Here is a 24,001-nt window from a genome sequence, read left to right as displayed (position 1 = left end):
GACGAGACCACCGTCACCGACGAATGCGACAACAAGTGGCCAAATCAATACCCTTCCATTACTTCAGAAACATCACAGCTACATCTTGCACGAGAACCTCGAAATCCCGGATACACTTCTGAACAGATATGACGGATGTTTCTAAAACACATCGACCTCACGACCGCTCTCCGGCCTTCCTACTTACCGGATGAAGTATTGTTGTTCGTCCAAGACAATGTCGGGCTATACGAGGGGTAAGGACAACCTCGAAATATCTCGCATGTTAAATCAGCTGCTGACGCAACGGGCTGCTCTGCAGAAATGCCAAGCTTCCCCTACAGCAGAATGGCCAGGTCTACTTGACGTCTCACCGAGTCTGCTACGTCGACAAGGCCGAGCCGCGCAAGCATTCCGTCGCCCTCGACCTCAAAGATATCGATTCATACGAGTTCTATGCCGGGTTTCTCAAATCATCCGCGAAGATCACTCTGAAACCCAAGCCATTGAAGCGCTCGTCGCTACAAACGAGAGCGTCTGCGATATCTTCTCCGGGGAGACCTGGCACTGGGTCTCCTGCCCGATCAGACAGTCCCTACCGACCACCACCGGAACCAGCGAGTGCTGCAACCTGGGTCTGCACCATCTGCACCTTTTCGAACCCGGTCCCGTCCAACTTTGATCCAACAACGGCGAACATCCACACGCCATTACCGCCATGCCTTGCTTGCGGCATTAAGCCGACGCTGGCGCACGTGCTGAAGGCCTCCATCACCAACGCGACGAGCCGCACCCCGGCGGGGCCTTCAAGCCCCACGGTCAGCTCTCCTCTGTCGATGGGCCCGTGGTCTACATCCACCAGGTCAGGCGACACGGGGTCTCTGCCTCCTTGGCCCGCCGCTTCGAACATCAACGGCACACCGCATAAACCGGCCGACCCGAGCACAACCTTTCAGTGCCCTCGGTGCACGTTCCTGAACCACCCTTCCTTGCTATCCTGTGAGATATGCGGGGCTCCCCTGATATCGCAAGATCTCCCCCAGACGAAGGCGCAAGAACAGACCCAAAGAACAGAGTCGCCAGGGCCGGTCTCGAACTCGGCTACACCAGGCCAGGATACCGCCGAAAACATCAAGATTTCCTTTCGCGGCGGTGGGGAGAAGATATTCTACGAGCGGCTGAAAGGAGCGCTGACGCAGAGGAAGTGGCTGCTGCAAGGAGCGCCGCCGGTTCCGAAGAGCAACCGGACGATCGATGACAACGGTGCCATTGTACGGACGCCTTCCGCCGCTCCCGAACGTCCCAAGGGCGTTGGTATCGCCGGGCTGGAACAGCGCGGGCTCGACATGCGAAAGAATAACGAGGTGATGATCGGCAGCGCTTTCGAGGACTTGGACGCCCTCATGGCATCGGCCAAGGAAATTGTGGCTCTCGCAGAAAGATTCGCGCGACAGAACGGCGGCAGCGGTGCCGAGGCCAACGCTCTCCTGGCCGAGTCGGCGAGTCAGCTCGGGCTTGTAACCACAAAAGACATTGTGGGCGGCAGCAGCTCCGAGACGCTGTACCTGTCTGAGCTGTCGAGGAATCTAGCAGAGTTTCTAACGGACGATGCGCGCGGTGTTCTCAAGAAAGCGGGAGGGATCATCAACCTGGTGGATCTCTGGGCCATGTTCAACCGGGCGCGGGGTGGCGTCGAGCTCGTGAGCCCCATGGACTTTGAGAAGGCGGCCCAGATGTGGGAGTCGCTCAAGCTCCCTGTGCGGCTGCGCAAGTTCAAGAGCGGTGTCCTGGTCGTGCAAAGCAGCGAGCGCACGGATGAGACGACGATCAAGGCACTGGTCTCGTGGCTGGACGACCTCCACGAGTTCCCGCCGGAGAAGGAGCTGGCGTGGGACTGGCGACAGTTTGGGCGCGGCGTCACGGCGCGGGATGCGGCCGAGCGGTTCGGCTGGAGCATCGGCGTGGCCGAGGAGGAGCTGGAGATGGCAGAGGAGAGGGGGGTGCTTTGTCGCGAGGACGGCATCGAGGGCCTCAAGTTCTGGAAGAACTACATCGACACGGGGGACGCGAAGCACCGTCGGCGCAGAAGGCATCACGAAGAGGACGAGGTGGTCAAGGCGCTGCGGGAGAGCGGGCTCATGTGAAGGAGGGCTGTTGTTGACACGGTGACTTGGATATCTATTTCTTGTGCCCTCGCCGGCGCAACTGCAGACATTAAGCGCATTACTATTCTACAAGTATGTGTGTGTGTGTGTGTGTGTTTGTTCGTGTGTGATGCTATGGGCGAGGGTTCCCCGGCCTGTAGTCTATGGAATGATCGACCAGTTCCTCCAATCCGCAGCTGGGACGAGCCCGCCTCCCCCAGTTTCTACCCATCTAGATGCCAAAGACGAAGAAAGACAAAGAAAGCAAAACCCATAGCCCAGGAACGCCGCCCATATGAACCCAATGCCCGTGAGATTTGTACACAGCAATGACAAGAAAACGACGCACGACTACCACGTCGACGCCCGATCGCACTTTCATCGACACATCGCGAAGAGAAAGAAATACAAGCTCATGGCGTCCTCTCCATCTTGTCCATGAGGCTCAGCCTCACCTTGCGGTTGACGACGCCGCCAACGCCGTAGGCCGGAATGATGCGGCAGATGCGGGCCATGGTGCTGATGCCCCAGTTCTTGGCGACGGAGCGCCACCTATCGGCCCACGAGACGGGCGCGCCGGGCGCGCCAGGTCGGTTGTAGACGTCGAGGCCTAGCAGGTGCAGCGGGGTGCTTGCGAGCTGGACCATGGCTGGGGCGGCGAACTGGACGACGGTCAGGCCGCTGACTCTCTTGGCCATCTCGTCGCCCATGCGGGAGTTGAGCCAGGGGCCGAGGCGGGGCGGGACGTTGAAGCTGGCAAAGATGGTCATGCAGTCGCGCAGGGTAAATAGGGCGTAGGTTACGGCGGAGACGGGCCGCGGGGTGGCGCCGGGGGGTCCGAACATGCGGGCGAAGACCTGGTCTTTGTACATGCAGATGCCGATGTTGGCGGCGCTCGAGGCGGCGAACTTTGCGGTGCCGGCGGTGACCTCGGAGGCGGGCCGGTTACGGACGGTGGAGGAGGCGGTATCGAGGGTGTTGGCCGTCAGGTAGGTGCCGCCGTAGAGGGCGAAGATGAGGGCGAAGGGCTTGCTGAGGACGAAGTGGTGGGGGCGGAGGAGGAGCTCCCCTAGGCAGGATCGGACGCAGTCGCCAAGGCCGCGGCGGCCCGAGGCGTTTTCCATGATGGAGCTGGAGGAGGGGAGGGGTGAATGAGTTAGCCGCCTGTTCGTTGTGGAAGAGCTTCCAAGAATGGGAAAGGAGAGGGAAGGAGAGGAAGAGGAAGAGGTGGTACTGCAGGCTTGCTTACCGGTCAATGATGGACACGAGGGGCGCGACCAGCGTGCCGGCGCAGGCGGCGCTGAACAGGTCGGCGCCCAGGCGCAGGCCCAGGTTTTTCGAGTTCCAGGTGGCCTTGGGGTCGGCCGTCTTGGTGTCCATATCGACTTTTTGGGCCAGAGCCAGCGGGCTCGGGGGTTTGATCTTGAGGTTGGGGGGCGCGACGGGGATGGGAGCGAGCCCTTCTGGTCTCGTATCTCGTTCAGCCATGCGGCGCGTTCTGGTGTTTCGTGGGTATTTGACTGGGTGTTTTTTTGCCTTTTTTTTTGGGCTCTTCTTTTTCTGAGATTCGTTCGAGCCTCGGGGTGAAGCTCTCGCGAAGGTCGGGAGGGGATATGCTCCGGCGTTGTGGGTGGTTGGTCGTTAGCTCTCCCCGATGTCGGTTTGCGACGGGTGATGTCAATAACGGTTAGGTCGAGGGTGACGTCTTTGGAAGCGGCGCCGGGAGCTAGGAGCTAGGACGGACGGGATGACGACAAACACGGACAGGAGAGAAGACCAGACGACGTGGAAGAAGATGGAGGGTGGGAGGACGAGGAGAGAAAGCACGGCGATTACCAAGTAGGAACGGCAACGGCGACGGCAACGGCAACAAACGGGGCGCGGGTAGGAACAGAGAGAGAAAAGGGACAAGCTGCGGAAGGGGGGAGCTATGAATCCATACCGGGAGCAAAAGAAGGAGGGACTACGGATAGACCAGACCCAAAAGACGCAGCGGGATCGTGGTTAGACCCGGGGGGGAAGGGAAACGCGCCCAGTTATGGGAGTTCCTCGAGCTGCCCAGATAGAAGGGGAAAAAACACGACCCTGCAATCCTGGAGAAGGATGGGAACAAAAAAGTGGATAATGCGAAGATGTACAGAGTAGTCGCACGCGCTCCGGGCCAAGTTCTGGCGAATCGCCGTTCGAAAATTTCAGCTTACTGGGGACCGAAGTCGGAGAGAGTCGGTACGACGGGGCCCGAGAGAGGAATGGCACGTCAGCCATTTTGGTCCATGGTCCTTGGGCTTTTTTGTCGCTTTTTCCCGTGTCTTTTCTTTTGTCTCTCTTTCTCTCGCTCCCCCCCTCTCTCTCACTCACTATCTCTCTGGGGCTTGACTCTCCCAGCGTGGGATTGGGATCCAGAGACAAGGGTTGGTGGTCGCCAACCTGTCTGTCTGTCTGTAGTGTTATCTTAACCCCGAGAGGCCCGGGAGAGCATTCCTCGAGTTCCCGTAGGCTGGCCGGGGTCATCTTTTTTTTTTTTTTTTTGGAGGAGCCGCGTGCCAGTTAAACCTGGGTGGGCCTGGGATTGGGGGTCCTTTAGGTTGGAACCGGGGCTGTGAGTCGGAGAGCGGGACCTGGCAGAGGACCACTGGACCAGTGACGGCAACTGAGACGCTCGTTCTGGTGAATAGTGGGGGTCACACGGGGGGTTGCTCCACGGTGGTGTCCCGTATCAAACGAAACCGCAGGAACGCGAATCCCCGGAAATGGCATGACTTTGAGTGTGTTCTGGCAGCCGACTGTCGACTTCTTCGGACATGCGCCCTGAAGTAACCAAACGGGAGAGTAAACCCCCGTCCGTTGCAAAAAAAGAAGGGTGGAGCACTCCCTCGTTGGCCACTCTCCCGTTGGCCGTCCGGTTTCCCTCCGGGACCAAGACCCACTTGAGACCATCGAGCAGCAAGAAGAAAAGTCTTGGCTTAGCTAAGCCTTTTGCCGGGGAAGCGACCGGGGGCCCGCGTGTCGAGTTACGTACCGCTTGGCAAATGTAATACCGATTCTTTGTCGTTTCTGGACTCCCCGTTCTAAACAACAACTTACGTACCTTGAGACTAATCGAATCGAGGCACCCGATAAGCTGTATGCACACGAGCACAATGACGACAAATCAGAGCGGACATAACGGCGTGTATCAGCCCAGGAGGGACTCGGGATGAGCATCTTTTCGCAAAGCCGCTCGATTTTGGTGACAAACAATCATGCGCAAGGAAATCACCAGATCAAGATACCAAGGGTGCTTGTGGCCTGTGGCCTGTGGCCTGTGAATCGGGGGGGGGGGGGGGACGTGTTTGGTCAACTTCTCGATTTATGACATGCCACTTCCTCTACGCACCATATGCCCGCACCGCTTCCGCCCTGAGTCGACTCGGGGACACGACAGCCACTGTTTCGGCCGGCGCACCGTCTAAGCAGAAGGCTCGACGACCTTGAAGATGGGCGACAGCCTAAACTGCCAGTCCTCCGCCTCCTCGTACTTTCCGTACGTCCTCAGCGCGCGGCTGAGGATCCGGTACTCGCCGGCGGCCAGCGTCGCCCCGCCCACGAGCTCGTTGCTGATGGAGAGCCAGAACGTCCCGATGGCGCGCGTCAGGTACGTCACGGGGAAGGGGATCCACGACTGCAACCACGGCTCAAAGTATATGGTGAAACCGACGTGCTTGTTCTTGCCGGCGACGGGTGGGTACACCCAGTCCGAGGGCTGCCAGTCCGGGGTGACGATCTGGAGGGAAAGTATCAGCATCCAATCAGAACAATGACGACGACGAGGGGGTAAGGCTCACATCGAAGCTCATCTCTCTGGTCGACCACAGGGCGTTGAAGTACAGGTCGGGCATGGCCGGCGACACAAACTCTCTGCCGTCCTCGAACACGTCACCGTAGCCGCCCTGCCCGAAGAAGACGGGGACACCGCGGTGAGTCTCCCAGATTTCGGCATCGTACAGCGAGCCCTTGATACCTGCGCGTCACGTCGTCAGCCAACTCTGCCACTCGCCAACCTTTTTCACGGCGATACCAATCACATACCGAAGTAGGTCGTCTTTACAGCCTCGCCGTTCGACCCAACAATGTGGATGCTGCCGCCGTACATGGCCAGCACGCCCGGCTCGACGTCGTCGGGCTCGGTGAACTCGACATCGAACGACGCACGTCCCCCAGCCGGGACCTTGAGCTCCGTGGCGGAAAACTTGACGCCCGCCAAGCCTTCGTCGGTCTTGAGGATGGGGTCATAGGAGATCCACGCGTCCCCGTACTCCCGGGAGCGTACGGTGCTGGCGGCCTCGTGCCCGATGCTGTACGTCACCGACGTGTTGCCCCTATTCTTGACCGTGATCGTGTGCTTCCCCGCGAAGAACATGGTGTCGTTGAGGTTGATGTTGGCAGGGGAGATGGAGGTGTCGAACGTGACGACCTTGAGGGCGTCGACCAGGCCGGCACCCTGCTGAGCGAGAGCACTGGTGAGATGTCAGTGATCAGTACCGACGATTTGGCTGGAGGGGGGAGGGTGCCAAAGACGTACGCTGGGACTGCCGTCCCGTTCCAGTGGTTGACGGACGACCCGCTTGCCACGATGCGGCGGTGGGCGACCTCGGCCGGGTTGCTGCAAAGACGTGACCGCCCACCAACCGACTGGTAGAAAAGTGCGGCAACGCCGGCGATCTGACAAGGTTAGACCGGTGCACTCTTCCGTGCGAGGCTCTTGTTGACTCACGTAAGGGGTGGCCATACTGGTGCCGGAGAAGACGGCCCAGCTGCCACTGTTGGTCAGGTACGTCGACAAAATACGACCGCCTGTTGGTGTGAAAAGGATTTGTCAGTATGCGTGGCCGAATATGGATCATGGGTACGTGGCTGACCAGGGGCGGAAATCTCGGGCTTCAAGCGACCGTTGAGCGTCGAACCCCAGGAGCTGAACTCGTTGATGGCAGCCGCCCCATCATCGATGGCAAAAGCGGCGGCGGGGTTGTACTCGAACTCAAACTCGATGCTGTGGCCAGCCTCATCCTGCTCCTCGAGCCAGATGCCGTCTTCGTAGTTGATCGCGGCGACTTCGGGTTGTTAGCGTCGCAATCCGCTAAAGCGGTCGCAGTCAGGTTGAAGATGCTTGGGACTCACATCCAATGGGCTGGTCATCACGGTATACGGCACGCTCCGGGTGCTCGTAGCTAATGTTGGGGTAATTGTAGTAGAACACCCACTTGACTTGTCCGATCAAGACCGAGTCCATGAGCTGCCACATGTCGGGACAAACAAAAGAATTCCCTCGACTTGAGTAGGAAAGGTCAGTCGCCAAGTCTTCATTGCGAACAGGGGCAACTTACGGGAGGACCAGGATATCGTTCTCGGGGATACCTCCGGCCGGCGCGGGGACGTCCCATTCCCAGCAAACATCCCAATCACGGCCCACGGGAGGGAGGTAGGCCTTGTATGTTCCACTCCTGTCCCATTGAACTTGATTATCACTGACATAGTACTGGAAGCCATGTTAAAGAGGGATCCCAAAACATAAGAAGAACACGGTAAGGGCTCCTCACGATATCGCGTGACGCGCCGCTGCTAGACTTGGCCACGACCTTGTAAACGGGCTTCTGGGTGTGTTGAACGCTACCGACAGTGAGACTTCCATAGGCGTTGGCGAGGTTGCTCGTCAGGAACGGTCCTATTTTGGCGTCAGTAAAACCCTCCCCCTCATTCTGTTCTGGATTTTCCTCCATCGCGACCTACCTCGGATGCCAGAGTTGCCAGCGGCGGCCGAAACGAAGGTGCCCTGCTCGGTGATCTTTGTAATGATGGAGGCGACCATGTCTTCGGTGAAGCCGTTGTCGGAGCCAAGCGAGGCGGTGATGATGTCGGCGCCGTCCTCAAACGCCTTGAGGAAGGCCTGACCGATGACGTCGAGCGTGACGCCGTCGCCGCAGCCAAAGACCTTGTAGGCACGGAGGCGCGCATTGGGCGCGACGCCTGGCAGGTCCTTGTTGCCGCTGGCGATGATGCCGGCCACGTGGGTGCCGTGGCCGAGGCAGTCCTTGGGGTCGTCGTCGGGGTACAGCACGTTGGGCTCGTCGACGCTGTAGGCGTCCCCGACAAAGTCCCAGCCGGACTCGACCTTGAAGCCCGCGCCGAACTGGCCGCCGAGGTCGGGATGGGTGTAGTCGATGCCGCTGTCGATAACGGCGATGATGACATCGCTGCCGTCGTAGCCAAGCTTCTGGGCGTCGTTGACTCGGGTGAGGACATGGGGGTCCCATTTGTACACGTCGGGGCCTTTGCCGGTGTCTTCAGGCTTGGGCGCGTAGACGATGCCAACGGGCCACACCTTCTTGACTACGTTGAGGGTCTCAATCTCCTCGATGGACTGCGCGGTCTCGTTCAGCACGTCGAACGATGCGCCGTGGAAAAGCTCCGAGGTGAAGTTCAGCGCAGGCACGGCCGTGACGTTAGTGAGCTTGACGGCCTCGTAGAACTCTTCGGTATCCTATACATGGCGGGAGCGAAGCGTCGTGTTAGTACTTCTCCTGCTTGCGGGTTGTGCACCGCGGCTTTGGCACCGTGGAAGAGGCAGCCGTTCCCAGTACGAAAGCCATAGAAGGGCAATATGTGTATGCCAGGAGTGAGAAACTTACAGGCGTCCCATCACGCTTCCTGAACTTGGCCGAACCGGCCTCGGAGAACTCAACCACATAACGGGTCTTTGGGCCGGGGAAGGTGACGTTCGTCCGGTCGAGGCCAGTACCCTCCAGCTGGGCGAGTGCCGAGCCAGACAGGGCCAGGACCGCAGCGAGCACCGATAGGGGAGAGCTGAAGCAGACCATTGCGTAGAGTGTGTGATGCAATAGTATCGCTGCTCATGGTTCCTTTCTCTCGTGTCTTGCTTTACGGCGGCCACAACGCGCCCCTTTATAGAGGCATCACAGTCCCTCGGAAAAGCGTCTGAAGAGGTGGCCTCATCACCGAGGACCGGCTTGGCCCTCGGAACGAAGCAATGCTACGTAACCGAAGCAGCGATGGAGCAGCAGAAGTGCCAGGGTGGTATGGTGCGTGACGGCCACCGACGAGCCTGGCTTCCGCGTTAGGAGGTTCTCACGACAGGGTGCCCTCGGCCCCTCGCTCTTCGGCTGCAACGATCCATTTTTGATTATCAGACGATCAGATTAGATTAGATTTAAGCTAGTGAGCGGCGGAGCATGTATCGTCAGACGACTCTGCTCTCGTGGTGGGCGGGGCAGACATGGACCCTGGTTGTCAAGACGGAGACATTGTTCGTATCCAGGCGGTAGGGCGCAGAAACAAGGTAGATAGGCCGCTTGGCAGGGACTGAAGTCGAGAAGACCGGACGATGCCGGAGCGAAGCAGTCGGGGGACCACCGTTGGCATGCATTTCCTAGGAGATGTGGAACAATTAAGGCGAGGTGGATGAAGCAGAAGAGGCGGGAGATGAAAGAGGCAGGAGAGATAGAGGGGACCAGAGAGGTGATATGTCCGCTTGGAGCTGCGAGCATGGCCATTGAGCATGGCGAGCTGGCCGTCCGAATCTCCCCTCACACGAGGTGAAATGCATGGTGAAATTGGCCGTGGCCCGAGACGAGCCACAAGTCATGTCGCTGCATGCAGGTACCAGGGGCAGGTCGAAGGGGCCTAATCGGCAAATGTACGAGCTTGGCGATGAAGATATTCGCGCATCTTGGCCGACGGAGGGTGGTTGTCCCCCTACGCAAGGCAGATGATGCCGGTGACGGCGACGGCGACGGTGCCGGTAACAGTAACTGGGAGGGCGGGGTACGGCCTGCCTCAGTACTTGCTCGGGAGCCGACTATCAAACCCGAGCATTCGTTGTTTTCACACCATCTGCAGTCAGTCAGTCAGTCGCCCGGCATCGATACCTTCTAAGGATACCTATTGAAAGTCAACCCGGATTGAGGGAGGCAGGCCGTTTTGCGATTATGTCAGTAACGGGGCGAGTCTGATTCTAGAACGGAATTCGCTCTATATACAGTGGAGGCATGGACCCGTGGAAGGCAGCTAGCGCTACGAGTTAGGCGGCGGCCTGTGCACGTAGGGTAGTGTTTGGTGTGGGGTCGCCGGTGCATGAGCAGGGATCGGGGCAGCTATCAACACGGAAGCACTACCTGATCGAGGCTTTAAAGCGCTGGGAAACTACAGCTGTTTGATTAAATCACAAATGAAAAGGAACTGTTGCATGCTTCTGGAGACTGAAATCGTTCCGTTTTCTTTGACGATTGCGTCGACGTCCGATGTGACTTGATGAAGGTGCGCGGAGTAGCGGTTGGAGTCTTGGCCAGAGGGCCGGGTTAATAAGGGCCGAGGGAAAGACAGTGACCCCCCCGTCTTATCGTGCGGTTTTACTTTGTAAGCCGCGAAATCAGGAAGTAGATGGCCGATGTGGTGATCCCCAGCATGCTGCCGAGATGCGATATCCCTTCAGTCGCTCCCGTGCATGCTGGCCGGCGTATCGCAGCCGATCACGGCGGCGTTTCTCTGGATCAGGGCTGGTGGGGTGTTCCGATTCGGTCCATCTGTGTTTAGGCCGACTCCACTTTCGCATTCCTGTGGACATTGTGTGAGGGTATACCTGAGCAGTCCGAGTTATATCTAGACAAGATGTCTCGATGCATCCCATTTGAAAACCGCATTTTCTGTTTTCCTTTGACGTCGGGTCAAGCTTGCTCACACATCACTGTCCACCCTGGATCCAAGGTGGCCAGTCCAGGAGGGGGCAGTTGGCATGTAAAGACCCATACCTTATTTGATTTTGCCACATCGAACCATGGTACCGTATGCAACACTAGCTTGCGAAGCGACAGAACGAAGCTGGTTGAAGTACAGAATTCCACGGCTAAGAATAATGCGAAGTCGAAGAATCAACTTGACTTACACTTCACTGTCAGGTGCCAGGTGCCTAGGAGCGTCAAAGTACGTCCGCAGCAGAAGGGCTCCCCCTACATCAGAGCACTTAACAATGCTGACTCATCCAACAACCAGAACGCCGTGTGGATGACAGGAGGACATGGGACACGAATAAGAGGAACAGAGCTCACTGCTGCTGCCTGCGCGCACCGTAAAGGCGGGTTTGCACCACCCTTTCCTGAGTTGGGAAGGATGCTCATCGCGTCCCAAGGGGGCAGGTCAGGGGCCTAAGTTTATCGCCTCTACCACCTATCTTTCTCCAAATCTAGGTAGTGTAGGTAATCTCATAACAGGTAGCTTCTAGGTGCTGTCGCGTCCCCTGGACCTGCCTACGTCAGCAGGATTCGTACCTCTCTCTGCCAGAGAGTCGAGGATCACTGCGCTTTTCTACCACGGCTGTTTCCTCCGAAATCCAATCATCGTGACACCCATCTGGAGTCTTCTCATCTTTCCTTCAGCCGCCGCCGTTTCGACTGCTGTCACTTGATTCTCATCGCATCCCTTCCGCCCCGCCAAAATGCGCGTGGCCGAGGAATTCACCCCCGAGGTGCTCCTCAGCGCCCCCCGCCGCGGCGCCGCTGTCCCGAGCCCGGACGGCACCCTCATCCTCTACACCCAGTCGACCCATAGCTTCGAGTACAAGAAGACGCTCAACGAGGTCCGCGTCATGCACGTTGAGACCGGCGCCTCCGACCAGCTCACCGACGATGGAAACGTCCACGATGCGCTGTGGATGCCCGGGACCGCGAGCCATGTTATCTATCTAAAGTCGGGCGACAAAGGTACCACTCAGATCTGGATCGCCAATGCCGCCGACCTCGCCGAGGAGCATTACGTCGCCGCCGAGTACGATGCGCCACTCAGCGCCCTCAAAGTCAAAGCACTCGCCGATGGCAGTGTTGCCTTTGTTGTTGCGGGATTGGTCGGTCCGGATGGCTCCCTGTTCAACGATGAGGCCGAGGAGAAGACGTCTACCGGTCGCATCTTTGACGACTACCATGTGAGGATTGTAAGTTGCACCCGCTGCTCGCCACTTGCCTGGGAGGTCGACGGAACCTGACTAACACCATGTGCCAGTGGAACACGCTTTACAAGTCGCACAAGCACGCCCTCTGGTACTCGACCCTCGTCAACGCCCACGGCAAGTGGGGGGTCGCAGGGGAACTGCAGAACGCCATCAAGGACACCAGCCTCGAGGCCCCCTGGGGCATGTACGATGTGGCCGATCCGGCCGCCAGCTTCGACATCAGCGAAAAGGGTATCGCGTTCATCGCCGAGGACACAGGTCTCTCGCCAGAACAGGTCGGCATCTCGCACGTCTACTACGTTCCCCTCCGCTCCTTTGCTGCCGCCGCCGACGTCAAGCCGCGGCCCATCGTCATGGGAATCTCCGAGTCAAAGGCTTACTATACCAACGTGCGCTGCTCACCCGACGGCTCCAAGATCGCCTTTTTGCATGCGTCCTATAGCACCTTCGCCGATGCCAGGCTGTACATCGGGTACACCGCCTCTTTTGGCGCGTACGATGTGCACAAGATGGTCTTTGGCAAAGGCCCGCGTCTGCCTCCGCGGGGCTTCGAGTTTGCGGGAAGCTCGGACGCCATCTTTTTATTAACCGAGGACTGCGGACGGGTCAAGTTGTCGCATCTTGAGCTGAGGCACGGCGCCGAGGCGTCGCCACTCGTGCAGACTGGCGTTGTCACGGCTGTTTACCCCCTAAAGGAGGGCAGTCATGACAAGGTTCTCGTGACGAGCAACAGCATCGTAGACAGCAGCTTGTGGCAGGTCATAGATGTCTCGCTGAACACGGCACCAAGGGTGGTCTCGTCGGCCACCAGACACGGCGCCAAGTACGGATTGTCCCATAGCATGATTTCCGAGTTTTGGTATGAAGGTGCAGATGACGCCGTCGTCCACTCCTTCATCATCAAGCCATCCAACTTTGACAAGACGAAGAAGTACCCCTGGATTCTCTTGCCTCACGGCGGGCCAGAAGCCTCTTGGTTGGACTCGTGGTCAACCAGGGTAAGCCGGTCCATTGTCCACCCCTCGCTCTCCTCCTGACTGACTCGTGCCTCCCACAGTGGAACATGGCCCTTTGGGCCCAAAAGGGCTACGTCCTCATCGCCCCCAACATCGCCGGCAGCACCGGATACGGCTCCGACTTCACGGCCCGCATCTACCGGTCCTGGGGCGGCGCGCCGTACCAAGACCTCGTCGCACTGATGGACCACCTCCAGCAGGTTCCCTACCTCGACCACGCCCGGGCCATCGTCGCCGGCGCCTCGTACGGCGGTTACATGATCTCGTGGATGATGGGTCACGACCTAATTCGCCGCTTCTCCTGCGCCATCTGGCACGACGGCATCTTCAACCTCCCCGCCTTCATGATCCAGAGCGACCTCGTTGATGGTGGACCCGACTTTGGCGGCCCGCCATTTATCTGGAGAAACGCCGAGGAGCTCGAGCGGTGGAACCCGGCGCGGCCGGAGCTCCTCCGGAATTGGAGGCACGCGCCGCCGACGCTCGTGATCCACAGCGAGAAGGACTACAGGTGTCCCATAACGGAGGGCATCGCCGCGTTCAACACGCTGCAGTGCCAGGGGGTCAAGAGCCGTTTTCTGACTTTTAGTGACGAATGTCACTGGGTGCTGAACCCGGAGAACTCGATCCTCTGGCATCAGACTGTCTTTGACTGGATGGCAAGGTACGCTGGAGAGACAACCGTTGTGAGGCGAGACTGAGTGTCTCGTTTCGAGATGTAAAAGTGATGACTTGCCTATTCTGTCTTTTGAGCATCGCAGATCCACTTGGGCCTTGTCAACCCACCACATGACGTGGGCTCCGAGACGAAAACGCCGCGAGAAACAATTCATTTGGGCTCGTTCAATCAGCCGTATCGCTTGGTGTCTGTTCCCTTTCTCACTAAGGGGTAGTCTCGTGAATGGCTTTAGATTCGGAAACAAATAAGCCCGAAACCCCATTTCATCAGTCCGGGCCTTCAAATCCCCGTGCCAAACCTCCGAAGTGGATGCCCCCCCATCATCCATGGATGATGGACCGACCTTCAAACCTCCGTGCTACCCCGGTGCCCTCATTCTGCCAAAACCGGAATACACACGGGTCTCTGATTCGACCACTCCTGGAATCCATGCGGGCGGTGTTGTGCCCGAGAGCGTTGTGCAATGCCGATCGGCTGTTTACACAGCGAGTCGTCGTGGGAAGCTCCTCAAAATGCGGGGTGTCCGGAGGGAGACGACGACCCGGTCAACCGCTGCCTTGGCGCCCGGTGAGCGGAGAGGGCACATCGTGTGTTTTGCGGTTCCTCTTCATATGTGTGTATATAAGCGTCTTCCATATCGATCTTAAATGAGCTCAAAACAAGCACCACTCAAGAGGTTCTTCCGTATGTTAGTCCTGACCTTGTGAGCAGTACATACTTAGCCAAAGATGGCTCTCCTCCGGCATGAGCTCAGCAGCGGCTGGACATTTAAACAAGAGGACGATACCTCCGAGAACTCGTGGCTCCCCGTGCCCAAAATCCCCAGCCAAGTCCACGTGGACCTCCTGGCCAACGACAAGTGAGCCACACAGCCCGCGCAATACACCCATCAGGCGTCGAGACGACTAACAACCCGTGGGGGAGGTAAAAGGATACCCGACCCGTTTCTTGACATGAACGAGCTCGCCGTGCAATGGGTCGCGGAAAAGACTTGGGTCTACCGCGCGTCCTTCGCAACGCCGGCGGGTTTCTCGGACGCCCCCGGCAGCGTGACGGACCTCGTCTTCGAGGGCCTGGATACTTTCGCCAAGGTCACCCTCAACGGGACCGAGATCCTCAGGTCGGACAACATGTTCCTCTCGCACCGCGTCGGGGTCTCTAGGCTCCTGAAGCGTGGCGGCGGCGGCGAGAACGTCCTGGAGATCGTCTTCGATTCAGCGCTGCTCCGTGGCAGGCAGCTCCTAGAGGAGCACGCGCACGAGCACCGGTTCATCGCACGGCAGACGGAGCCGGGTCGGATTCCCGTGCGCAAGGCGCAGTACCACTGGGGCTGGGACTGGGGCCCAATTTTGGTCACGGCCGGCGTCTGGAAGCCTGTGTTTCTGGAGCACTACGTGGCTCGTCTGGAGGATGTCTGGGTAAGGAGCGAGGTTGGTGCGGATCTGAAGTCGGCGTCCGGCCAGGTCATTGTCAAGACTGCGGGCTCCGGCTCGGCGAAGGTATCCGTGAAGTTCGCCCTCGACGACGAAGTCGTCTTCGAAAGGGACCTAGACGTGGCAGAGGACGGAACAGCTCAGACAGACTTCTGTCTCGAGAACCCCCAGCTCTGGTACCCCCTGAACACCGGCCCCCAGACCCTCTACACCATCACGGCCACCCTTCACGACCTTTCTGGCACGCCCCTCGCCTCGCAGACCAAAAGGACGGGGTTCCGCCGCGCCGAGCTTATCCAAGAACCTGACTCTCTCGGAAAGTCCTTCTACTTCCGCATCAACAATGTCGACGTCTTCGCCGGTGGCTCCTGCTGGATCCCGGCCGACAGCTTCCACGCCTCCATCGAGGCCGCGCGCTACCGCGCCTGGGCGGGGCTTATGGCCGCCTCGAACCAGAACATGCTGCGCGTCTGGGGCGGCGGCGTGTACGAGGCCGACGCGCTCATGGACGCGTGCGACGAGCTGGGCGTCATGGTGTGGCACGACTTCTGCTTCGCCTGCGGCAGCTACCCGGCGTACCCTTCGTTCCTGGCGAGCGTCGAGCAGGAGGCGCGGCAGAACCTGAGGCGGCTGAGGGGGCACCCGAGCATCGTCATCTGGGCGGGCAACAACGAGGACTACCAGGTGCAGGAGAGGTATCAGCTCGAGTACAGGTTCGACGAGGACAAGGACCCGCAGTCGTGGCTCGGGTCGAGCTTCCCAGCGAGGTATCTGTACGAGTATCTGCTGCCAAAGATCGTCGAGGAGGAGAGCCCGCACACGGTGTACCACCCGAGTAGCCCCTGGGGCGATGGGAAGCCCACGGCTGACCCGACAGTCGGCGATATCCACCAGTGGAACAGTGAGTCTACTAACTACCATTCATCACGTTCGTCTTGAGATGATAAAGGGGGGGGGAAGCTGACGCTATCCATCACAGTCTGGCACGGCGCCATGAACAAATACCAAGACGCCCACCTCCTGACCGGCCGCTTCGTCTCCGAATTCGGCATGGAGGGCTACCCGCACCTCTCCACGACGACCGCCATGCTCACTAGCCCGTCCCAGCATCGGCCCGGCTCCATGACCCTCGACTTCCGCAACAAGGCCTACGACCACGAGCGCCGCATGATAACCTACATCGCCGAGAACCTCCCTATCGCCTACGACCTGCCCCGCTTCACCCACCTCACCCAGCTGATGCAGGCCGAGGCCATGTCCTTCACCTATAAGGCCTGGCGCCGCGACTGGGGTAGCGGCACAGGCACCAGGGGTTGCGGCGGCGCGCTGGTGTGGCAGCTCAACGACTGCTGGCCGACGGTGAGCTGGGCCGTCGTGGACTACTGGCTCGTGCCGAAGCCGGCTTTCTACGCCATCGCGAGGGCGCTGAGGACGCTCGACGTCGGTGTGCGGCGGCGCGTCGACGAGTGGACAAAGTGCCACGCGGACCCGACGCTCGGGGCCGGGCCCGCCGCCGAGTTTGAGGTCTGGGTCGCGAGCGGGCGCGCGGACGCCGTCGAGGGAGACCTGGTGGTGCGGTTCATCTCCATCGGGACGGGGAGGGAGGTGAAGCGGCGGATCGAGAAGAGGGTCGTGGCGGGGGCGAACGCGACGACGGACGTCGTGGAGAAGCAGGCCGTCGGCGACTCTGTGGGGAGGGACACGAGCGTGCCGTTCCGTCCGGAGGAGGACGACCCGTTTGTCATCCACGCGACGCTCGCCGTGGACGGGGCGGTCGTGGCCGAGGACACGACGTGGCCGCAGCCGCTGAAGTATCTCGAGTTCTCGGACCGCGGGGTGAGGGTACGCTCTGCGGGAGAGGGCCGATTGGTCGTCTCTGCGGAGAAGCCGGTGAAGGGGTTCGTCATCCAGGAGGAGCGGGGGATGAAGCTGAGCGACAACGGGTTCGACGTCGTGCCGGGCGAGGAGAGGGTCGTGCGTGTGGAGGGCATCGATGTCGAGAAGCTGAGGTGGACGTATCTGGGGGCACCGGAGGCGTCGCTGGGGCTGTATAGCTAGATAGAGCATATTTACTTGTGTTTGCGTGCGGTGTAGATTGTCACTTATACAAGATTGATGAATTTCATGGGAATACGACTCTTGGTTCATACTGGGGTTTCATTCTTCATTACGGCGTGAGATTATAACTATGGAGACAATTTCCCTTCTTCTTCAGTCTTCTGTGAAGGAGCGGCTATGGCCATCACGATCATGACGATCAGATAATGTCACCGCCGAAACCGCCACCGAAACCGCCGCCGAAGCCGCCCGGGCCTCCGAACGGGTTTCCTCGTCCTCGTCCGCCGCCGCCGTGCCGCGGCAGGCCGCCCGGACCAATAGGGTCCCATCGAGCTCCCGGGGGTGCTTGCGGATCATACCCACCACCCTGGCCGCCCTGACCGCCGAATAGGGGGTCGTCAAACGTTGGGTGCATTCCGCCTCCGCCCCCAGGACGTGGCAAGCCACCGCCGCCGATAAAATGAGGTCGAAGGGGGTCGTGGGGTCCCAGACCGGGCGGGTTCAGGTCATCGTGGCCAATGTTGTAGGGAGATCGGCCGGGGATGCCCAGAGGTCTAGGTGGTCGGTTGACCTCGTACTCGTCCTCGAAATCAGGCGGAGGGAAGTCCCCAGCGGGGATGGGTCGCCTTGGAGGTTGGGCGAGAGGGTCATTGATGGGGTACGGTCGGGCTGGGTCAGGGAGGTCGCCAGGCATCGGCCGTCCGGGACGACCGGCTTGAGCGCGTCCTTCACGTTGTGCGCCCTCGGCGGCGTCCCGGTCGTCGGGGGATTCTTCGTAACCTTCGATTTGCAGCTTCGGGATAAGCTTCTGGACGATGCTGGTTTTGAACTGGTCGATGAGCTTTTCAAGGGCGGACTCGGATACGAATGCATCCTTGAGCTTCTGGACGAGGTCACTCCTATCCTCGGTGCCGTCTTCAGCAAGTGTGATACGCAAGGGCAGCTTGGAGTTATTGACAAAGTCTTTTGTCGTGATCTCGAATCTGTGGATGACGTCGTGGCCAACGGCGAGCCCGCTAATCTCGACTTTGCCGCCCACTTTACTGGTGCGGATGATGGAGGTCATGGAGGATTGCTTGTGGGCGTATACGAAACGGAGGGAGCCGTATCCGGCGTTCCACGAGGCGGGTAGTCGCGGGGCGAGACTCTGAACCTCCTCCTCTGGGGCGGGCGTTAGATGGGGGCGGGGTTAATGGTGTTTGCAGACGTACCTATTCTCTTCTCCTCGTCGAAGCCGATGAGGCGGAACTTGAGAGACACCATGCACGCATGGGTGAGAAGGGCGGGCAGCTCGTAACCACTGCTAATGTCAGAGGTGGTGTCGCCTTTGGGGTGCGTCGGCAGTGCATCTGCCATCAGCTGCAGTATGGACTGCGGGGTGAGTGGATTCGCCATCGTGAGGTTCAGTTGGGGTGATAACTTGAGGTTGGACGTGTGGTTGAAGAGATGAAGTCTTTGAGAATGTGCCTGTGAAGAGACGCAAGGCTTTAAGTAGGCAGCGACTGAGGCTTAGAGAGTGTCGGGCTTCGTCCTCTGGTGTTAGGTTGGGCTGGACGACATGGAAGTGGTGGGATTGGAAGTGAGATGTGGAAAAAAACGGGGGAACGAGCTAAGCTCTGCGGACTGGCTGGCAGTAGCTGTGGACAGGGTCGCATGGTGGCGTCACAGACTGGCTGCCTTCAGCCTTATATGTGGATATGACCCGCCTCTCTGTGTCCAATCGTACGGACTGTCAGCCAGCTGCGTCCAAGCTGACCCATGCTCGTGGGCACGTGATGAGGCATGTGACTTGGCGTAGATGTCGCATCTGGGTTCATCGCGCGTGTCTTTCTCGGCCATTCTCCATCTCTTCCCTAGCCGCTCGACAGTTCAAGATCCATTCACTTACAGCAACGGCTCTGGTACGCTGTTCAAAAGCGCCGCCCTTGTCAGCTCCCTCCAGTTTGAACCGCTTTTTCAACTTGACGCGTCCATCGCTACTCTGCCCACCATGTCTTCAACTTCAGATGCACCCTCTGCCCCTCCGGTGTCCATCCCGCGCCCGCAGGCAAACACTATCTTGACATCCTTCACATCATTCCTCACCCTGACTGTACACACTATACTGTACCACAGACGCCTCTATCCGCAGCAGACCTTTCTTATGACCAAAGCCCACAACCTTCCAGTCCCCCAGTCCCGCCATCCAGTTCTCTGCGATTGGATCAACTCGGCCGTCGCTGCGATTCAAGATCAGCTTGCTATCGGCGCAGCCTCCAAAGTATGCGTCGTCATTCACGCCCATGAGACGATGGCTGTCATCGAGAGATGGGTTTTCGATGTCACCAACTTCCCGGCCTGGGCTACAGGCAAGGGCAAGGAGAAGATCGGTATGGGACAGAGGTTCCAGCGAAGGGAGGAAGACGACGACGATGGGTCTGTCAACTGGGTTGACGTGAACGAGGCGTATCGTGGTGCTCTGAGACGTCTCGCGTACGCTGCGGAGATGAAGGGACCTCTGCCAGAGGGATGCACGTTCACCATGGCCGTTGAGCTCAGGGACGAGGCGCCGGCGCCAATAGGGGTAGGCATCACGTCTCTATTTGCGCACGGATTCGGCTGATTGTTGACACACATGGTTTAGCACCCGCAACCTTGGATTCCTTCCGAGCCTTCGCTCCAACCCGCCTCAAGGACGAATCCAGTGCCGGGCGTGTGCATAGGTGGCGCCTCCACCACGCCGCTGCGCTCCGTCGAGGCCGGCCCTCTCTTCTTCGAATGCTGGATCGAGGAAAGCAAGCCGCCGTCCTCGCCCCATTCTACCCAAGACTCGTACTTCTCGTGAATCACATGTGCAGCTTGCGCGCAATCGTTTCGGCGCCATCACCCTAAAGCCCCCAAGCTCCAATGTCAACGTCGTTTGCACGCCCCGCAAACAAGACGAGGACTGCTCATCAAGGGCTCTCAACCATCGCCAACTTGCGGCCTCAGATGATTTGAATCTAGTCTGGGTAATGATAACTGCTGGAGATCGTACAACGGAAGAGGGTATAAAAACAAAAGTGTAAGCCGATGCTAGTCGGGTACCCCTGCGTGTGTCTCTCAGCCCATGTTGCTCATTCTCGAAGGCGCAGGAATCATCAAAGATTGCCAAAGTTCAGCTCTGGCAAGGGCCGGGCTTGAGGGGACTACCTTGCTTTACTACGAGCACGGCAACCAGGATTTGCACCGGCAGAATCTTGGAAAATGTCCAAGGCTAGTAGTTTGCACAGTATCGTTGCGTTCACAACGGACCTACACCACTGGCCCGCCAGATCTCGTCACGAATGCATCCAGGTACGAGGATTGAGGAAGTGGCTAATTGTCTGGACTCTTTGTTGCAGATTTGCACTACAGAAAGACCTTGTGTCGTTTCGGTGGGAATGTAGAAGGTGCCGGGGGGGGGGGGGGGTTTGCGTATTCTTTTTGTCGCTTCGTCTTCCTCTTGTGCATTCTGCCGACCATCGGGTATTCGCCGATCAGGTATGCGCCACCGACCAGATCGAGTGTTTGTCCGCGGCAACTTCACGGCACTCTCATTCGCGACACTTGTTTTTCAGTCACCGAAGCCGGCACACGAGGCATCTGCGGAGGATCGCCAGTACTTGCGTGGTTTTACCTCATGTCGGCGGGGGTATCACGTCTTCTCCCCGGTCAATGTCGCAACGTCGCTGCTCCAGGTTGGGGAAGCGTAGGCCGGCATAAGTTGCAGCGGCGGGCATGTTCCGACTTACATTGATAAGATATTGGATTCATACACGTATCGCATCAGTTTGTAGGAGAAGTCGAATTCCACCCCCCTCATTCAGTCACTCTCAGCTTGCTAGCATACTCCACCACCAGGCGCCACCGCGCGGAGCACGTCTTCGTCTCCCGCGCTGATACCATTAAGTAGGATCCTTGAATTACTGTCGAAGGGAACTTCGCCCAAACGCAGCACTCTCATATAAGTACTCTTTAAATGGCCGACCCCATGCCTGGATTCTCTGAATGCCACGTGGAAGTCTCAGGCATAGCATAGCCCCTTACTTGTGTCAATCATTGTAGTATTGAACCTTGTACGAACATCATTCGCTGCAGAATGGGTGTTCAGGCTACAAATCCTATACAGGTCGCGGCTGTTGTTTCGGCGACTCGAGGCGGTGCCTCTGATGACAAATTGCCCGGTTCCAACGGCGGGCTCTCCCCTGTCATCAGCAACCCGAAAGATGATATCGATCCGAAGGAAGAGAGAGCTTTCGTAGGTCATCATAATGCGTCTGCTGTATGATCTGGTGTTCTGACCGAATGGGTAGTTATGGCGCCTCGACTTGTTCTTCTTGTCGATTGGATTCTTGGGATACATGTTCAAGTATGTAGACGCACATCAACTGGTGACCAAAGTGAGGAAAACTGACGGTGCATCTCAGATACATCGACCAGACCAACATCGTATGTGCCATGACGCCACCGGTATGCCGTCGCGACTAACACGACTTTTCTCAGAACAACGCGTATGTCTCGGGAATGAAAGAGGATCTGGATTTGTATGGGAATGAACTCAACTACTTCACAACCTTCTTCAAGTAAGTCATGTTCGTTTCACCACTCTGGTGCCGGCGCGTGTCTCTAATCAAGGCTTTGTGAAACAGCATCGGGTACATGATCATGCTGTATCCTTCATGCATCATCATCTCGCACTTTGGCCCTTCGACATGGTTGCCGGCCTGCGAGGTCAGTAATCCCCATCGGCAGGCTTCCTCCAAGGTAGACTGACAACGTGGGCAGCTTATCTGGGGCGTTCTCACTTGCTGCCTCTCGGTCGTGACGAGTGCTAAGCAGGTACGTCGTTCTATAGTAGCCTGATCTCCTCGTGAAGTGTCGAGGTAGTTGCCAGTTACTAACGGCTGACCAGGTCTACGGCCTCCGCTTCCTGATCGGATTCTTCGAAGGCACTGCTTGGCCGGGATACTTCACTCTCATCAGTCAGTGGTACATGCCTCACGAGGTTGCCCTGCGCATGAGCATCTACAACATCGCGCAACCAGCCGGCGCCATGCTTTCCGGTGCAATGCAGGGTGCTCTTTCAACCAACTTCGAGGGTCTTCATGGTCGGGCTGGCTGGAGATGGGCTTTCATCATCAACGTGAGCCAAAAGCCGTGCACACTTGGATCAATGCCGTTTGGGACTGACAAGCGACTATCAATAGGGCATCTGTACCATCGCCGTCGCGATTGCTGCTTTCTTCATCCTCCCTGGCTACGTAAGCTCTAATTAATTCTGCGCACACCTTGAAGTTCCTTCGAGTTCGAAGCTAACTCAGCACAACAGCCTGAACGACCAAACCCTCTCGCCAAGTTCTACATGAAGCCTAGGCACATCGAAATCGCCTTGGCTCGTGCACGTCGGGTCGGCCGCAAGCCGCAGATTGGTATCACGCCGAAGTCATTTCTGCGATGCTTCACTTTCTGGCAGCTGTGGGTGTTTGCTAGTAAGTTCCTATAATCTGACAACATGAGCTCGGTGGTTTTCTGACAGTACCTCGCAGTTGCGTGGCCTATCGGTGGCAACTTCACCCCGGCCAGCTACTTTAACCTGTGGCTCAAGTCTCTCAAGAATCCCGACGGTTCAGTCAGATAGTGGGTTTCATTCATACACATTCAGGTCGTTGGCTGCAAAACAGGAAGCTAACCGTGTCGGAAGCTCTGTGGCCATGCTCAACTACCTGCCGATTATTGGACAGGCTGTCCAGCTTGTGGCAGAGCTGCTGTTCAGCGGTTTCAGTGACTACTTTGGTGTCCGGCTGCCGTTTCTGCTTCTTCATTCCGTAAGTTTGCACAAACGACTCAACATTCCGGATGCCTGAGCACTGACAATGCGTTGGGCAGGCCATCAATATCACCTCTCACATCATCCTCATTGTACGACCTAGCAACGAGCAAGCCTACATGGCCGGTTGGTACATGAACTATATGGGAGCGTAGGTCAACACTATTCAAATAGTTGTTCCAGATCGCCTGTTCTAACCAGTCCCAGTGTCTCCATGATGCTGCTCTGCTCTTGGGCATCAGCACATCTCCAAGGCGAGCCCGAAGTGCGGACCGTGCTCTTCGCGAGCGGTACCACCCTAGCGTATCTCATGAGCGCCTTCATCCCAATCGCCGCCTTCCCGGCCTCCGAAGCCCCTAACTGGCGCATCGGATCCAAGCTCTACCTCGGGTTCGCGCTCGTATCTAGTGTGATGTTCGTCGGGATCCACTTCGCCTTCAAGTGGGAAGAGAAAAGAAAGGCGAGGAACGCTGTCAAGGATGTATCAACCGAGGAGCCGGATAACGCAGATGCGGGCGTCAAGTCGGCAGTGGAGGAGCCGGGCATCACGTCGCTAGGGAGGTTTCAGGATAGGGCCCAGTAAAGACTTTGGGCGAGATATCTATTTGATACTGGTCGTGGCGGGATCGCCATTGGATGCTACAGGTCAGTATTGGGCGTGCGGTTGGGCTGAGAAGCGAGTAGGGAGCACATTTCTTGATATGTGTAGAATCACGAACGCAGTTCGTTGACGTTGTTTGTTATTTCTGCTAGAAGTTCCGTGCGGTAGCTATTCCTTGAAGATATATCAACTGGTAATATTCAGATCAACAGATACATAACGGCATTATAAGGAAACCATATTGTTCTTTGTCTTTGACTAGTAGCAGTA

The 24,001-nt window shown here is 58.1% G+C and overlaps 9 protein-coding genes across 9 annotated transcripts; 6 read left to right on the top strand and 3 right to left on the bottom strand.

The window, feature by feature from the left end:
- Positions 1 to 135: 135 nt before the first annotated feature.
- Positions 136 to 2,123, top strand: CH63R_13604 (EAP30/Vps36 family protein; the record flags this gene model as incomplete). Its single annotated transcript, XM_018308578.1, has 2 exons — positions 136 to 236; positions 302 to 2,123. 2 exons carry the CDS (start codon positions 136 to 138, stop codon positions 2,121 to 2,123), a joined length of 1,923 nt encoding a protein of 640 aa, XP_018150896.1.
- Positions 2,124 to 2,536: 413 nt separating this feature from the next.
- Positions 2,537 to 3,611, bottom strand: CH63R_13603 (uncharacterized protein; the record flags this gene model as incomplete). The annotated part of the gene is made up of 2 exons (XM_018308577.1): positions 2,537 to 3,254; positions 3,373 to 3,611. 2 exons carry the CDS (start codon positions 3,609 to 3,611, stop codon positions 2,537 to 2,539), a joined length of 957 nt encoding a protein of 318 aa, XP_018150895.1.
- A 1,960-nt stretch (positions 3,612 to 5,571) lies between these two features.
- Positions 5,572 to 8,977, bottom strand: CH63R_13602 (Peptidase; the record flags this gene model as incomplete). Its single annotated transcript, XM_018308576.1, has 11 exons — positions 5,572 to 5,886; positions 5,948 to 6,123; positions 6,192 to 6,619; positions 6,685 to 6,824; positions 6,877 to 6,956; positions 7,022 to 7,213; positions 7,281 to 7,432; positions 7,487 to 7,638; positions 7,700 to 7,824; positions 7,890 to 8,640; positions 8,789 to 8,977. The coding sequence occupies 11 exons, from the start codon at positions 8,975 to 8,977 to the stop codon at positions 5,572 to 5,574; spliced, it is 2,700 nt and encodes an 899-aa protein (XP_018150894.1).
- A 1,973-nt stretch (positions 8,978 to 10,950) lies between these two features.
- CH63R_13601 (uncharacterized protein) lies at positions 10,951 to 11,321 on the top strand (the record flags this gene model as incomplete). The annotated part of the gene is made up of 2 exons (XM_018308575.1): positions 10,951 to 11,003; positions 11,072 to 11,321. The coding sequence occupies 2 exons, from the start codon at positions 10,951 to 10,953 to the stop codon at positions 11,319 to 11,321; spliced, it is 303 nt and encodes a 100-aa protein (XP_018150893.1).
- Positions 11,322 to 11,607: 286 nt separating this feature from the next.
- Positions 11,608 to 13,834, top strand: CH63R_13600 (Prolyl oligopeptidase; the record flags this gene model as incomplete). The annotated part of the gene is made up of 3 exons (XM_018308574.1): positions 11,608 to 12,099; positions 12,168 to 13,115; positions 13,175 to 13,834. The coding sequence occupies 3 exons, from the start codon at positions 11,608 to 11,610 to the stop codon at positions 13,832 to 13,834; spliced, it is 2,100 nt and encodes a 699-aa protein (XP_018150892.1).
- A 706-nt stretch (positions 13,835 to 14,540) lies between these two features.
- CH63R_13599 (Glycosyl hydrolase family 2) lies at positions 14,541 to 17,303 on the top strand (the record flags this gene model as incomplete). The annotated part of the gene is made up of 3 exons (XM_018308573.1): positions 14,541 to 14,671; positions 14,744 to 16,146; positions 16,225 to 17,303. The coding sequence occupies 3 exons, from the start codon at positions 14,541 to 14,543 to the stop codon at positions 17,301 to 17,303; spliced, it is 2,613 nt and encodes an 870-aa protein (XP_018150891.1).
- Positions 17,304 to 17,502: 199 nt separating this feature from the next.
- Positions 17,503 to 18,698, bottom strand: CH63R_13598 (PI31 proteasome regulator; the record flags this gene model as incomplete). Its single annotated transcript, XM_018308572.1, has 2 exons — positions 17,503 to 18,464; positions 18,515 to 18,698. 2 exons carry the CDS (start codon positions 18,696 to 18,698, stop codon positions 17,503 to 17,505), a joined length of 1,146 nt encoding a protein of 381 aa, XP_018150890.1.
- Positions 18,699 to 19,101: 403 nt separating this feature from the next.
- Positions 19,102 to 20,127, top strand: CH63R_13597 (HORMA domain-containing protein; the record flags this gene model as incomplete). Its single annotated transcript, XM_018308571.1, has 2 exons — positions 19,102 to 19,866; positions 19,927 to 20,127. 2 exons carry the CDS (start codon positions 19,102 to 19,104, stop codon positions 20,125 to 20,127), a joined length of 966 nt encoding a protein of 321 aa, XP_018150889.1.
- Positions 20,128 to 21,402: 1,275 nt separating this feature from the next.
- Positions 21,403 to 23,713, top strand: CH63R_13596 (Major facilitator superfamily transporter; the record flags this gene model as incomplete). Its single annotated transcript, XM_018308570.1, has 13 exons — positions 21,403 to 21,561; positions 21,617 to 21,672; positions 21,731 to 21,752; positions 21,807 to 21,886; positions 21,953 to 22,034; positions 22,089 to 22,142; positions 22,216 to 22,446; positions 22,511 to 22,564; positions 22,633 to 22,792; positions 22,850 to 22,940; positions 23,005 to 23,128; positions 23,190 to 23,281; positions 23,338 to 23,713. The coding sequence occupies 13 exons, from the start codon at positions 21,403 to 21,405 to the stop codon at positions 23,711 to 23,713; spliced, it is 1,581 nt and encodes a 526-aa protein (XP_018150888.1).
- Between the last annotated feature and the right edge of the window lie 288 nt (positions 23,714 to 24,001).

The sequence above is a fragment of the Colletotrichum higginsianum genome, chromosome 10 (assembly GCF_001672515.1).
Source record: "Colletotrichum higginsianum IMI 349063 chromosome 10, whole genome shotgun sequence".
Taxonomy (NCBI): domain Eukaryota; kingdom Fungi; phylum Ascomycota; class Sordariomycetes; order Glomerellales; family Glomerellaceae; genus Colletotrichum; species Colletotrichum higginsianum.
Note: the sequence above shows the minus strand (reverse complement) of the source record. Positions and strands in the feature narration are given on the sequence as shown.